At 53.5% G+C, this 16,267-nt stretch overlaps 1 protein-coding gene across 1 annotated transcript in view; it reads right to left on the reverse strand.

Moving 5' to 3' along the window:
• LOC149430625 (protein unc-79 homolog) overlaps positions 1 to 16,267 on the reverse strand; it is a 78,881-nt gene that overhangs the window by 32,408 nt on the left and 30,206 nt on the right. Inside the window, exon 12 of the mRNA XM_089666180.1 lies at positions 5,721 to 5,798. Coding sequence (XP_089522306.1) covers positions 5,721 to 5,798 — 78 coding nt within the window. The remainder of the gene's footprint in view (positions 1 to 5,720; positions 5,799 to 16,267) is intronic.

Here is a 16,267-nt window from a genome sequence, read left to right on the forward strand (position 1 = left end):
GTTGCTCTACCAGAAATCCAGGGAGCCCCTAACTCACGATGCCTTAGTTCTTTCCTGCTGGACTGCAGAACACCTCCCACTTATGCAGAAGAGAACTGGACGGGGCTGACAACTCTGGTTTCAGTGCAGCAGAGAAAATGTGTTGTCAGCTCATTGCAGAAAGTCAGGAGCTCACTGAATTCCTGGCAGGATCACCATGTATTTTTGCACTTATTGAACAGATATACGAAAACACTTTCACTTTCTTGGATGAGAACCTTCTTCCCTCATCCAGAACACTGAAGATGGGTTGTGGATGGGTTTTCCAGCATGACAATGACCCAAAACATTCTGCCGCCAAGGCAACAAAGGAGCGGCTCAAGAAGAAGCACATTAAGGTCATGTAGTGGCCTAGCCGGTCTCCAGACCTTCATCCTATGGAAAATTTATGGAGGGAGCTGAAACTTCGAGTGGCCAAGCGACAGCCAAGAAACCTTCAGGATTTAGAGAAGATCTGTAAAGAAGAGTGGACCAAAATCCCTCCTGAGATGTCTACAAACCTGGGAACCAACTACAAGAAACGTCTGACCTCAGTGCTTGCCAACAAAGGTTCCTCCACCAAGTACCAAGTCATGTTTTGCTTGGGGATCAAATAATTATTTTACTCACGGAACTGCAACACCATTTATAACACTTGTATATGTGTTTTCTGTATTTTTGGAGACTGTGGTCCGAACTGCCTTAAGATCATTCACAAGCTCCTCCCTTGTAGTTCTGGGCTGATCCCTCACTTTTCTCATGGTCATCCTTACCCCATGAGGCGATATCTTGCATGGAGCTCCAGACCGAGGGCGATTGAAGGGTATTTTGTATTTCCTCCATTTGCGAATAATCGCTCCAACAGTTGTCTCCTTCCCACCAAGCTTCTTGCTGATGGTCTTGTAGCCCATTCCAGCCTTGTGCAGGTCTACAGTCTTGTCCCTGATGTCATTTGACAGCTCTTTGCCCATGGTGGTGGTGAGGTTTGAATGGAAGAGATTCTGTGGACAGGTGTCTTTTATGCACATAACGAGTTGTCGTTAGGAGCGCCTTCTTACATGTACCACATGAGCACAGAGCCAGTCTGTGGGAGCCAGAATCATTGTTGGTTGGTAGGGGATCAAATACTTATTTTACTCACTGACCTGCAACTCCATTTATAACATTTCTATTGTGTGTTTTTCTGGATTTTTGGTTGATATTCTGTCTCTATCATTTAAAATATATTATAGACCCTTCATTTCTGTGTAAGTGGGCGAACCTACAAAATCTGCAGGGGGTCAGATCATTATTTTCCCCACTGTAGAGAATCTGATGCGACCCAAAGAGGAGCCCACTGACCCTACTGAGTATTGTCTGTATGTCCCAGGACAGTCTGGTGATCCAGTATTGGAAGAGAAGGGGACCCCATAGAGAACATTGCAGACGAGAAAAGAAAAGAAAAAAGAAAAGAAGAGATGGATGGTTAGATATAGAAGGGGAGAGGAAAGGATAATATTGTTGTCTTGGGATTCAGCGTTCCTGCTGAAAAAAAGCCCTGGTGGTGGCAGATCTATGACACCAACACAGAAGTCAAGGCTACCCATGAAAAGCAACAGGCGAGCCAATCGGTTTCCAGGACCATCATGCACCTGCTTAGTGAGATTATTTCAGGCCCGTCACTTGCTGGATGGGAGAATGCCACACAGCATGGCCGCCTTCCTGGAATCAGGACTAGAGAAGTAACAAACTAGCATTGACTGGAGTGACCACCCATTACGGGCACGGAGTCTGGCAGAGTATGCCCAGCTGGCATAAGACCCCGGCTAAGATCAGACATTGAACATACTTAATATAGAAGAACAGAGGACAGGTTTTTCCAATGATGAATAGATGGGGGAGGGAGGGGGGGTAATACCAATTAACAAAGAGCCTCTGTTTACATTTCTGAGATGTTAGCGTGACTTTGTGAAATCATCTCCCTGGATTTGCCGATAACAAATCCGCAGAATTAATTCTCCTTTTTTATTTGGAGAGCGCCAGGCTTGTAAAGTCGGCGGCACCGGCGAGTCTCCTCGGCCTTCGAGCAGACAGATTTTCCTTCTATTTAAGAGAGATTAAGTACGTCGAGCCTCGGCTGTGCGCAGGAAACACGAGAGAAGTAAACAGAGAGATTATCCGTTTATCACTGGAGAGATGGGAATGGAGACGGAGAGAGATCTCCCTTCTGGAGACACATCACATCTTCCCCATAAAAAACATTCTGAGGGCACCACGTCTAGTCATGGGGACCCCCCCAGCAACCTTTATGTGGCACTTTGGGCAATACATGTCAGTGATTCTAAACATGAAGCCCGCCTCCATCGGGAAGAAGTCACAGGACATCTGTGGCCATAGTCAGCACACTATGAGAGATCTGAGGATAGAAGTCATTGAGGAGAAGTCACAGGAGGCCTGGGGCCATAGTCAGCACACTATGAGGGATCTGAGGATAGAAGTCATCAGGAAGAAGTCACAGGAGATCTGTGGCCATAGTCAGCACACTATGAGGGATCTGAGGATAGAATTCATCGGGAAGAAGTCACAGGAGATCTGTGGCCATAGTCAGCACACTATGATGGATCTGAGGATAGAATTCATCGGGAAGAAGTCACAGGAGATCTGTGGCCATAGTCAGCACACTATGAGGGATCTGAGGATAGAAGTCATCAGGGAGAAGTCACAGGAGATCTATGGCCATAGTCCGCACACTATGAGGGATCTGAGGATAGAAGTCATCGGGGAGAAGTCACAGGAGATCTGGGGCCATAGTCGGCACACTATGAGGGATCTGAGGATAGAAGTCATCGGGGAGAAGTCACAGGAGATCTGGGGCCATAGTCGCCACACTATGAGGGATCTGAGGATAGAAGTAATCGGGGAGAAGTCACAGGAGATCTGCCGCCATAGTCGGCACACTATGAGGGATCTGAGGATAGAAGTCATCGGGGAGAAGTCTCAGGAGATCTGTGGCCATAATCTGCACACTATGAGGGATCTGAGGATAGAAGTCATCGGGGAGAAGTCACAGGAGATCTGGGGCCATAGTCGGCACACTATGAGGGATCTGATGATAGAAGTCATCGGGGAGAAGTCACAGGAGATCTGTGGCCCTAGTCGCCACACTATGAGGGATCTGAGGATAGAATTCATCGGGGAGAAGTCACAGGAGATCTATGGCCATAGTCGGCACACTATGAGGGATCTGAGGATAGAAGTCATCGGGGAGAAGTCACAGGAGATCTGGGGCCATAGTCAGCACACTATGAGGGATCTGAGGATAGAAGTCATCGGGGAGAAGTCACAGGAGATTTGTGGCCATAGTCAGCACACTATGAGGGATCTGAGGAGAAGTCATCAGGGAGAAGTCACAGGAGATCTGTGGCCATAGTCGGCACACTATGAGGGATCTGAGGATGGAAGTCATCGGGGAGAAGTCACAGGAGATCTGTGGCCATAGTCGGCACACTATGAGGGATCTGAGGATAGAAGTTGTTGAGGAGAAGTCACAGGAGATCTGTGGCCATGGTCGTGAACACTATGAGGGATCTGAGGATAGAAGTCATCGGGGAGAAGTCACAGGAGATCTGTGGCCATAGTTGGCACACTATGAGGGATCTGAGGATAGAAGTTGTTGAGGAGAAGTCGCAGGAGATCTGTGGCCATAGTCGGCACACTATGAGGGATCTGAGGATAGAAGTCATCGGGGAGAAGTCACAGGAGATCTGTGGCCCTAGTCGCCACACTATGAGGGATCTGAGGATAGAATTCATCGGGGAGAGGTCACAGGAGATCTATGGCCATAGACGGCACACTATGAAGGATCTGAGGATAGAGGTCATCGAGGAGAAGTCACAGGAGATTTGTGGCCATAGTCAGCACACTATGAGGGATCTGAGGAGAAGTCATCAGGGAGAAGTCACAGGAGATCTGTGACCATAGTCGGCACACTATGAGGGATCTGAGGATAGAAGTCATCGGGGAGAAGTCACAGGAGATCTGTGGCCATAATCTGCACACTATGAGGGATCTGAGGATAGAATTCATCGGGGAGAAGTCACAGGACATCTGTGGCCATAGTCGGCACACTATGAGGGATCTGAGGATAGAATTCATCGGGGAGAAGTCACAGGAGATCTGGGGCCATAGTCAGCACACTATGAGGGATCTGAGGATAGAAGTCATCGGGGAGAAGTCACAGGAGATCTGTGGCCATAGTCGGCACACTATGAGGGATCTGAGGATAAAAGTCATCGGGGAGAAGTCACAGGAGATCTGTGGCCATAGTCAGCACACTATGAGGGATCTGAGGATAGAAGTCATCGGGGAGAAGTCACAGGAGATCTGGGGCCATAGTCAGCACACTATGAGGGATCTGAGGATAGAAGTCATCGGGGAGAAGTCACAGGAGATCTGTGGCCATAGTCGGCACACTATGAGGGATCTGAGGATAGAAGTCATCAGGGAGAAGTCACAGGAGATCTGGGGCCATAGTCAGCACACTATGAGGGATCTGAGGATAGAAGTCATCGGGGAGAAGTCACAGGAGATATGTGGCCATAGTCGGCACACTATGAGGGATCTGAGGATAGAAGTCATCGGGGAGAAGGCACAGGAGATCTGGGGCCATAGTCGGCACACTATGAGGGATCTGAGGATAGAAGTCATCGGGGAGAAGTCACAGGAGATCTGTGGCCATAGTCAGCAAACTATGAGGGATCTGAGGATAGAAGTCATCAGGGAGAAGTCACAGGAGATCTGTGGCCATAGTCGGCACAGTATGAGGGATCTGAGGATAGAAGTCATCAGGGAGAAGTCACAGGAGATCTGTGGCCATAGTCAGCAAACTATGAGGGATCTGAGGATAGAAGTCATCAGGGAGAAGTCACAGGAGATCTGTGGCCATAGTCGGCACACTATGAGGGATCTGAGGAGAAGTCATCGGGGAGAAGTCACAGGAGATCTGTGGCCATAGTCGGCACACTATGAGGGATCTGAGGATAGAAGTCATCGGGGAGAAGTCACAGGAGATCTGGGGCCATAGTCGGCACACTATGAGGGATCTGAGGATAGAAATCATCGGGGAGAAGTCACAGGACATCTGTGGCCATAGTCGGCACACTATGAGGGATCTGAGGATAGAAGTCATCAGGGAGAAGTCACAGGAGATCTGTGGCCATAGTCGGCACACTGTGAGGGATCTGAGGATAGAAGTTGTTGGGGAGAAGTCACAGGAGATCTGTGGCCATGGTCGGCACACTATGAGGGATCTGAGGATAGAATTAATCGGGGAGAAGTCACAGGAGATCTGGGGCCATAGTCGGCACACTATGAGGTATCGAAGATAGAAGTCGTCTGGGAGAAGTCACAGGAGATCTGGGGCCATAGTCGGCACACTATGAGGGATCTGAGGATAGAATTCATCGGGGAGAAATCACAGGAGATCTGTGGCCCTAGTCGGCACACTAAGAGGGATCTGAGGATAGAATTTGTTGGGGAGAAGCTGCAGTGCCAGGAATAAACTTTCATTTTTCTCGGCAGCCCACCAGCATCTTTCAGCATAGATTGATCTTTTATTGGAGTAGAAGACCACCGGGACGTTTCCTCACCAAAATAGCAGGGCCAAGGGGACAGGTGCATGGGGACAAGGGGTGTGTGTGTGTTCCTGAGAATGTTGTACTCACCCCAGGTAGAGAAGCGATCATCTGCTTGTGAATTATGGTGGACTCCGCTAATTTGGTGCCGACATCTGTGCAAATAAACTGAGAGAAAAAAACAGAACGACAAAAAAATCCCAGTTATCAGGAAACAAACTTTTCATCATTTTAAAAAAAACAATCAAACAATATTTTATCTCTGGGAATCGAACAACTGAATGCAAAAGATCTGGGAACACCTTATTTGGCGTTAAATCCTCCCTCCGCCCCCCCCCCCCCTTAAATCATATATAGGTGTACCGGCTCCTCCCCCCTTCAGTCTTGCACAGGTGTGCCGGCTCCTCCCCCCTTCAGTCTTGCGCAGGTGTACCGGCTCCTCCCCCCTTCAGTCTTGCACAGGTGTACCGTCTCCTCCCCCTTCAGTCTTGCACAGCTGTACTGGCTCCTCCCCCCTTAAGTCTTGCACAGGTGTACCGTCTCCTCCCCCTTCAGTCATGCACAGGTGTGCTGGCTCCTCCCCCCTTTAGTCTTGCGCAGGTGTACCGGCTCCTCCCCCTTCAGTCTTGCACAGGTGTACCGTCTCCTCCCCCTTCAGTCTTGCACAGGTGTATCGGCTCCTCCCCCTTAGGTCTTGCACAGGTGCACCGGCTCCTCCCCCCTTTAGTCTTGCACAGGTGTACCGGCTCCTCCCCCTTTTAGTTTTGAACAGGTGTACTGTCTCCTCCCCCTTCAGTCTTGCACAGGTGTACCGGCTTCTCCCCCCTTCAGTATTGCACAGGTGTACTGGCTCCTCCCCTCTTCAGTCTTTCACGGGTGTACTGGCTCCTCCCCCCTTCAGTCTTGCACAGGTGTACAGGCTCCTCCCCCCTTCACTCTTGCACAGGTGTACCGGCTCCTCCCCCGTTCAGTCTTGCACAAGTGTACCGGCTCCTCCCCCTTCAGTCTTGCACAGGTGTACCGGCTCCTCCCCCTTCAGTCTTGCACAGGTGTGCCGGCTCCTCCCCCTTCAGTCTTGCACAGGTGTGCCGGCTCCTCCCCCTTCAGTCTTGCACAGGTGTACCGGCTCCTCCCCCTTCAGTCTTGCACAGGTGTACCGGCTCCTCCCCCCTTCAGTCTTGCACAGGTGTACCGGCTCCTCCCCCCGTTCAGTCTTGCACAGGTGTACTGGCTCCTCCCCTTCAGTCTTGCACAGGTGTACCGTCTCCTCCCCCTTCAGTCTTGCACAGGTGTACCGTCTCCTCTCCCTTCAGTCTTGCACAGGTGTACCGGCTCCTCCCCTTCAGTCTTGCACAGGTGTACCGGCTCCTCCCCCTTCAGTCTTGCACAGGTGTACCGTCTCCTCCCCTTCAGTCTTGCACAGGTGTACCGGCTCCTCCCCTTCAGTCTTGCACAGGTGTACAGGCTCCTCCCCTTCAGTCTTGCACAGGTGTACCGGCTCCTCTCCTGGACTCCTCCTCCTCTTCTGGAGCTTCTCACAATGTGCAGTAGAAGCTGCAGCCCATCAGATAGAGCTCCACCTCATTTCCTGGTTGGAGGACGCCCAGCATCATCTAGTACTTTCCACCCCAGCCTGACTGTCCCTGGCCCCGCCCCTTTCATTCAGTGGATTTCAACTCTATCAGTCATGAAAGCTCAGCATCACATGTGGGCAGTCTGCATGCAAATTCATCCTGCCTGGGACCACTCACTTCTCCAGACTGACACCCACCCATCAAGACATTCTGATATTTGCATAACTCCTCCCATGAGTCAGCCCACTGCTTGCATCAGGACAGAGTAGTACTGAGGCAGGGTGCTGGGATGTTTTCAGGAAGCTATGCACAGCCCCCTGCCAGCCCCTCCCACCAGCCATGATCTGCCTGTATTGGATAGAAAAGCACAGAGAACCAGTGAAGACCTAGTAATGCCCACTCCTCCTCTGCTTGGGCGGACATGTGACCATTATAACAGACTGAGGTGCCAGCGTGCGATACTGTGTGGGAACAGCCTCGCCTTCTCCAAGGCCACACCCCCTAATGTGTTTCAGCCCTCATAAGACTATGCCTTGGGGGTTGGGCGAAACATCAGAGGGCGTGACCTAGGAGGAGTCGAGGCTGAGGCCGTTTCCACACAGTATCCAAGGCCACATCCACTGATGCATTTCAGCCCTCATAGGACTATACCTCAGGGGTTGGGTGAAACATAAGAGGGCGTGACCTAGGAGGAGTCGAGGCTGAGGCCGTTTCCACACAGTATCCAAGGCCACACCCCCGGATGCATTTCAGACCTCATAGGGCTATGCCTCAGGGGTTGGGCGAAGCATCAGAGGGCGTGACCTAGGAGGAGTCGAGGCCGTTTCCACACAGTATCCAAGGACACCCCCCCCGATGCATTTCAGACCTCATAGGGCTATGCCTCAGGGGTTGGGCGAAACATCAGACGGTGTGACCTAGGAGGAGTCAAGGCTAAGGCCGTTTCCACACAGTATCCAAGGACACACTCCCCGATGCATTTCAGACCTCATAGGGCTATGCCTCAGGGGTTGGACGAAGCATCAGAGGGCGTGACCTAGGAGGAGTCAAGGCCGTTTCCACACAGTATCCAAGGACACCCCCCCCCCGATGCATTTCAGACCTCATAGGGCTATGCCTCAGGGGTTGGACGAAGCATCAGAGGGCGTGACCTAGGAGGAGTCAAGGCCGTTTCCACACAGTATCCAAGGACACACTCCCCGATGCATTTCAGACCTCATAGGGCTATGCCTCAGGGGTTGGGCGAAGCATCAGAGGGCGTGACCTAGGAGGAGTCGAGGCCGTTTCCACACAGTATCCAAGGACACACTCCCCGATGCATTTCAGACCTCATAGGGCTATGCCTCAGGGGTTGGGCGAAGCATCAGAGGGCGTGACCTAGGAGGAGTCGAGGCCGTTTCCACACAGTATCACATGCTGAGCTGGCGGTGTGTGGCCTCTTCCAGAAGAGCCATCTTCCCAGAGCTCATTGGATACATTTTGCTTCTCCATCTTTCTGAACCAATAAATGTTGATGATGTGTTTTTGGGCCCCAACCCCCTCTATACTTACATTACCTGCACTTCCTCGCACCTTTGCAGCCAGCAGGAATTCCCTGTACTTCCAGGTATGGAAGAGCAAGTGACCTGCTCCCCTATGACGGTGCCCAGGTCTAGCAGCCAATGGCTACCTGTGCATGTCACATGACCAAGGAAGAGATGTCAGACCACCCCAACACGGCCAATATCGGCGCCAGCTGTAGAGGAACATGAAATGAAGGTGAGGTGGGTGTAGGGGGGTCACAGGGGGTCTGCAGAGACAAGGCGACTCTCCTCTGCACGGGTAAGGTGATGCTGTCTTTTTAATTAATTAGTTATCAGCTTAAGATGCCAGATTTCCCATTGCCGCATATTGATTATTGATTGCATACCATCAACACAGCCTGTATCTGGCACAGCGTGCTCAGTTACAGGAAATGGGAGACAACAAATGTTTGAAATGACGTCATCATGTAACACCTCGGCTTTATCTTTATTTTATCTGCCGGGTTTGTTATCTATGTACTGTATGGAGATATGGATTTGTATGGATAATATGGTTTGTAAATAGGAGATAACAATCTCTGTAGCTTTGTAGAGCTTTGACGTCATCATGTAACCCCTCTGTGATCGGCTTTATCTGCTATTTTATCTGCCGAGTTTGTTATCTATGTACTGTGTGGAGATATGGAGAGCACAGTTTATACAGTGTGATCGGTGTGTAAATAGAAGATAATAATCTCTGTAGCTTTGTAAAGCTTTGCAATGACGTCATCATGTAACACTTCTGTGATCGGCTTTATCTGTTATTTTATCTGCCGAGTTTGTTATCTATGTACCGTATGGAGATATTAAAAGCACAGTTTATATCAGGGGGGTCATTTATAGTACAGTGTGATCGGTTTGTAAATAGGAGATAAAAATCTCTGTAGCTTTGTAGAGCTTTGCAATGACGTCATCATGTAACACTTCTAGGAGATTCTAGCGATTGGCTTTCACATCTACTTTGCAGACTTGAGACTTATCTCTGTGTTGGTTATCTGTCTATGTAGGGATGTAAAATCTCGGTTTATATCAGGGGGGCATTTACTGTACAGAACATTGTGATCATTTACATTAAATATCAGATGGTGAATCTTTGTGGCTTTTAGCTAAAGCTGAACGAATGTCATTATGATTGCATAAAAATATCTGAATATTGCAATGTTAGAATGGAACGGGGCAGGGCTGTCCTAAAGCATGGGCACCCCTGAGCATTGCCCAAGGGCCCCAGGTGCATGGGGGCCCCATGATAATCTTGCATTACAGCATACTTGCCACCAGTTCCGGATTTGCTGGGACAGTCCCGCTTTTTACTAAGCAGGTTCAGCGTCCCAGAACCTGTACCGTGTCTTTCTGCCTCCCCCCTCCCCCGTACTGTGCCCTTCTGCCTCCCCCCTGTACTGTGCCCTCCTGACCCCCTGTACTGTGCCTTTCTGCCTCCCCCTTCCCTGTACTGTGTCCTCCTGACTCCCCCTGTATTGTGCCCTCCTGACTCCCCCCTGTACTGTGCCCTCCTGACTCCCCCCTGTACTGTGCCCTCCTGGCCTCCCTGTATTGTGCCCTCCTGACTCCCCCCTGTACTGTGCCCTCCTGACTCCCCTGTACTGTGCCCTCCTGACTCCCCCTGTACTGTGCCCTCCTGACTCCCCTGTACTGTGTCCTCCTGACTCCCCTGTACTGTGTCCTCCTGACTCCCCCCTGTACTGTGTCCTCCTGACTCCCCCTGTACTGTGCCCTCCTGACTCCCCCTGTACTGTGCCCTCCTGACTCCCCCTGTACTGTGCCCTCCTGACTCCCCTGTATTGTGTCCTCCTGACTCCCCCCTGTACTGTGCCCTCCTGACTCCCCTGTACTGTGTCCTCCTGACTCCCCCCTGTACTGTGCCCTCCTGACTCCCCTGTACTGTGTCCTCCTGACTCCCCCCTGTACTGTGTCCTCCTGACTCCCCCTGTACTGTGCCCTCCTGACTCCCCCTGTACTGTGCCCTCCTGACTCCCCCTGTACTGTGCCCTCCTGACTCCCCTGTACTGTGTCCTCCTGACTCCCCCCTGTACTGTGCCCTCCTGACTCCCCTGTACTGTGTCCTCCTGACTCCCTCCTGTACTGTACCCTCCTGACTCCCCCTGTACTGTGCCCTCCTGACTCCCCCTGTACTGTGCCCTCCTGACTCCCCCTGTACTGTGCCCTCCTGACTCCCCCTGTACTGTGCCCTCCTGACTCCCCCCTGTACTGTGCCCTCCTGACTCCCCCCTGTACTGTGCCCTCACCTCTCCCCCTGTACTGTGCCCTCACCTCTCCCCCTGTACTGTGCCCTCCTGACTCCCCCCTGTACTGTGCCCTCCTGACTCCCCCCTGTACTGTGCCCTCCTGACTCCCTCGTATTGTGCCCTTCTGCCTCCCCCCTGTACTGCGCCCTCACCTCTCCCCCTGTACTGTGCCCTCCTGACTCCCCCCTGTACTGTGCCCTCACCTCTCCCCCTGTACTGTGCCCTCCTGACTCCCCCCTGTACTGTGCCCTCCTGACTCCCCCCTGTACTGTGCCCTCCTGACTCCCCCCTGTACTGTGCCCTCCTGACTCCCCTGTACTGTGCCCTCCTGACTCCCCCTGTACTGTGCCCTCCTGACTCCCCTGTACTGTGTCCTCCTGACTCCCCCCTGTACTGTGTCCTCCTGACTCCCCCTGTACTGTGCCCTCCTGACTCCCCCTGTACTGTGCCCTCCTGACTCCCCCTGTACTGTGCCCTCCTGACTCCCCTGTACTGTGTCCTCCTGACTCCCCCCTGTACTGTGCCCTCCTGACTCCCCTGTACTGTGTCCTCCTGACTCCCCCCTGTACTGTGTCCTCCTGACTCCCCCCTGTACTGTGCCCTCCTGACTCCCCCCTGTACTGTGCCCTCACCTCTCCCCCTGTACTGTGCCCTCACCTCTCCCCCTGTACTGTGCCCTCCTGACTCCCCCCTGTACTGTGCCCTCCTGACTCCCCCCTGTACTGTGCCCTCCTGACTCCCTCGTATTGTGCCCTTCTGCCTCCCCCCTGTACTGCGCCCTCCTGACTCCCCCTGTACTGTGCCCTCCTGACTCCCCTGTACTGTGTCCTCCTGACTCCCCCCTGTACTGTGCCCTCCTGACTCCCCTGTACTGTGTCCTCCTGACTCCCCCCTGTACTGTGCCCTCCTGACTCCCCTGTACTGTGTCCTCCTGACTCCCCCCTGTACTGTGTCCTCCTGACTCCCCCTGTACTGTGCCCTCCTGACTCCCCCTGTACTGTGCCCTCCTGACTCCCCCTGTACTGTGCCCTCCTGACTCCCCTGTACTGTGTCCTCCTGACTCCCCCCTGTACTGTGTCCTCCTGACTCCCCCTGTACTGTGCCCTCCTGACTCCCCCTGTACTGTGCCCTCCTGACTCCCCCTGTACTGTGCCCTCCTGACTCCCCTGTACTGTGCCCTCCTGACTCCCCCTGTACTGTGCCCTCCTGACTCCCCCTGTACTGTGCCCTCCTGACTCCCCTGTACTGTGCCCTCCTGACTCCCCCTGTACTGTGCCCTCCTGACTCCCCCTGTACTGTGCCCTCCTGACTCCCCCCTGTACTGTGCCCTCACCTCTCCCCCTGTACTGTGCCCTCCTGACTCCCCCATACTGTACCTCCTTTCTCTTCCATCTCTTTCTGCACCAGAGACAAGGATGAACAGAAAGGGTGTCAGGGAACCAGTACTCATGCAGGCAATGCTCATACATGTGCGGCCAATTCTTATACATGTGCAGGCAAGGTTATACACAATCAGACGGATGGAAGAGGGGACAGAGTCAGGAGCCTGATCATGTATGACCCTGGCCTGGCTCCTGACCGCGTCCCCTGTTCCAGTCGTCTGATCGTGTATGACCGGCCTGGCTCCTAACCACGTCCCCTCTTCCAGTCGTCTGATCATGTATGGCCGGCCTGGCTCCTAACCACGTCCCCTCTTCCAGTCGTCTGATCATGTATGACCGGCCTGGCTCCTAACCACGTCCCCTCTTCCAGTCGTCTGATCATGTATGACCGGCCTGGCTCCTAACCACGTCCCCTCTTCCAGTCGTCTGATCATGTATGAACGGCCTGGCTCCTGACCGCGTCCCCTGTTCCAGTCGTCTGATCGTGTATGACCGGCCTGGCTCCTAACCACGTCCCCTCTTCCAGTCGTCTGATCATGTATGACTGGCCTGGCTCCTAACCACGTCCCCTCTTCCAGTCGTCTGATCATGTATGACCGGCCTGGCTCCTGACCACGTCCCCTCTTCCAGTCGTCTGATCATGTATGACCGGCCTGGCTCCTGACCACGTCCCCTCTTCCAGTCGTCTGATCGTGTATGACCCTGGCCTGGCTCCTGACCACGTCCCCTCTTCCAGTCGTCTGATCATGTATGACCCTGGCTTGGCTCCTGTCCACGTCCCCTCTTCCAGTCGTCTGATCATGCATGACCCTGGCCTGGCTCTTGAACACGTCCCCTCTGCCATCCGTCTGATCGTGTATGACCCTGGCCTGGCTCCTGACCACGTCTCCTCTTCCAGTCGTCTGATCATGTATGACCCTGGCTTGGCTCCTGTCCACGTCCCCTCTTCCAGTCGTCTGATCATGCATGACCCTGGCCTGGCTCTTGAACACGTCCCCTCTGCCATCCGTCTGATCGTGTATGACCCTGGCCTGGCTCCTGACCACGTCCCCTCTTCCAGTCGTCTGATCGTGTATGACCCTGGCCTGGCTCCTGACCGCGTCCCCTCTTCCAGTCGTCTGATCATGTATGACCGGCCTGGCTCCTGACCACGTCCCCTCTTCCAGTCGTCTGATCATGTATGACCGGCCTGGCTCCTGACCACGTCCCCTCTTCCAGTCGTCTGATCATGCATGACCCTGGCCTGGCTCCTGACCACGTCTCCTCTTCCAGTTGTCTGATCATGTATGACCCTGGCCTGGCTCCTGACCATGTCCCCTCTTCCAGTCGTCTGATCATGTATGACCCTGGCCTGGCTCTTGACCACATCCCCTCTGCCATCTGTCTGATGGTGTATGACCCTGGCTCCTGACCACGTCTTCTCTGCCATCCGTCTGATTGTGTATGACCCTGGCCTGGCTCCTGACCACGTCTTCTCTGCCATCCGTCTGATTGTGTATGACCCTGGCCTGGCTCCTGACCACGTCCCCTCTTCCAGTCGTCTGATCGTGTATGACCCTGGCCTGGCTCCTGACCACGTCCCCTCTTCCAGTCGTCTGATCATGCATGACCCTGGCCTGGCTCTTGAACACGTCCCCTCTGCCATCAGTCTGATTGTGTATGACCCTGGCCTGGCTCCTGAGCACGTCTCCACTTCCAGATGTCTGATCGTGTATGACCCTGGCCTGGCTCCTGACCACGTCCCCTCTTCCAGTCGTCTGATCATGCATGACCCTGGCCTGGCTCTTGAACACGTCCCCTCTGCCATCAGTCTGATTGTGTATGACCCTGGCCTGGCTCCTGACCACGTCTCCTCTTCCAGTTGTCTGATCATGTATGACCCTGGCCTGGCTCCTGACCATGTCCCATCTTCCAGTCGTCTGATCATGTATGACCCTGGCCTGGCTCTTGACCACATCCCCTCTGCCATCTGTCTGATGGTGTATGACCCTGGCCTGGCTCCTGACCACATCTTCTCTGCCATCCGTCTGATGGTGTATGACCCTGGCCTGGCTCCTGACCACGTCTTCTCTGCCATCCGTCTGATCGTGTATGACCCTGGTCTGGCTCCTGACCACGTCTCCTCTTCCAGTTGTCTGATCATGTATGACCCTGGCCTGGCTCTTGACCACATCCCCTCTGCCATCTGTCTGATGGTGTATGACCCTGGCCTGGCTCCTGACCACGTCTTCTCTGCCATCCGTCTGATCGTGTATGACCCTGGTCTGGCTCCTGACCACGTCTCCTCTTCCAGTTGTCTGATCATGTATGACCCTGGCCTGGCTCCTGACCATGTCCCCTCTTCCAGTCGCCTGATCATGTATGACCCTGGCCTGGCTCTTGACCACATCCCCTCTGCCATCTGTCTGATGGTGTATGACCCTGGCCTGGCTCCTGACCACGTCTTCTCTGCCATCCGTCTGATTGTGTATGACCCTGGCCTGGCTCCTGACCACGTCCCCTCTTCCAGTCGTCTGATCATGTATGACCCTGGCCTGGCTCCTGACCACGTCCCCTCTTCCAGTCGTCTGATCGTGTATGACCCTGGCCTGGCTCCTGACCACGTCCCCTCTTCCAGTCGTCTGATCATGTATGACCCTGGCCTGGCTCCAGGCTATCAGTGCACAGACTACGGCTGATCGTGAGGTTCTCCTACTTCATCTACCACCGTCACTGCAGACCATCACTACTGATCACCATCTCCTGTCCAGGTTCTCGGCACCCGTCCTATGCTGACCCGTCCACGCCTGTTCCCCCATTCCCGTGTGTTTGGACCAGAGCCGCAAGGGTAGCCCTCTCATCACTTTGGCCTCCACCAAGGCAAGTGACGGAGGGTGAATCCCCTTAGAGAGGACATCAGTAAACACCCAACCGGGGTCCTCACCCTTACACATGCTATACAAAGCTAACAAATGAAAGTTTAGATTCATTTTACAGTCAAGTTCAGATGGGCATTTAAAGTGGTGTGTGGCATGCGTTTCTGCCCCCTGCCAAGGGCCCCCCCAAATACCAAGTATGATATAATGTATAGGTGGGGTCAGGAGGCGTGGCCTTGCGGGGTGCTGGCAAAGTGTTAGATATTTCTGGATGTATCAGCAATCTGAACAAGGAATGGCTTCCACCATAATGCTGGTCCTGCCTGGACTCCAGGTGAACCCGACACTCATTATTAGGACCGTTTATACTACACAGATAGCGCTCAATTTAAATCTGAACTTCGCGATCATCAAATGTCATCCAAATCCATCATATTCTCCTGGAATCTCGGTGTGAACTTCTGCCTGATCTGGGCCGTCATCCAGGGTGAGACTTCCTGGAGTAAAGACCGCTCACTGCTGCTCTCTCCTTGTGCAGGGAGACTGGTCTTGTCTCCACCCCCTTCTGTAGTGGGTGGAGTCTTTTGGGTTCCTCCCACAGCTCCACTCTCTACTTGTGCATGGTGACTGGTCTTGTCTCAGCCCCTTCCTGTTGTTTTCTGTTGTGGGTGGGGTCTGCTGGGTCCCTCCCAAAGCTCTGCTCTCTCTCCTTGTGCAGGGGGACTGGTCTGGTTTCCGCCCCCTCCTGTAGTGGGTGGAGTCTTTTGGGTCCCTCCCACTGCTCTGCTCTCTCTTTTTGTGCAGGGTGACTGTTCTTGTCCCCGCCCCCTTTCTGTGGTTTTCTGTAGTGGGTGGGGCCTGTTGGGTCCCTCTCTCAGCTCTGCTCGCCCTCTCCTTGTGCAGGGTGACTGGTCTTGTTTCCGCCCCCTCTTTTAGTTTTCCGTAGTGGGTGGGGCCTGCTGGGTCCCTCCCACAGCTCTGCTCTCTCTCTTTCCTTGTG

The sequence above is a fragment of the Staurois parvus genome, unplaced genomic scaffold (genome assembly GCF_062004578.1).
Source record: "Staurois parvus isolate SC_StPar_1 unplaced genomic scaffold, SC_StPar_1.0 ptg002575l, whole genome shotgun sequence".
Classification (NCBI taxonomy): domain Eukaryota; kingdom Metazoa; phylum Chordata; class Amphibia; order Anura; family Ranidae; genus Staurois; species Staurois parvus.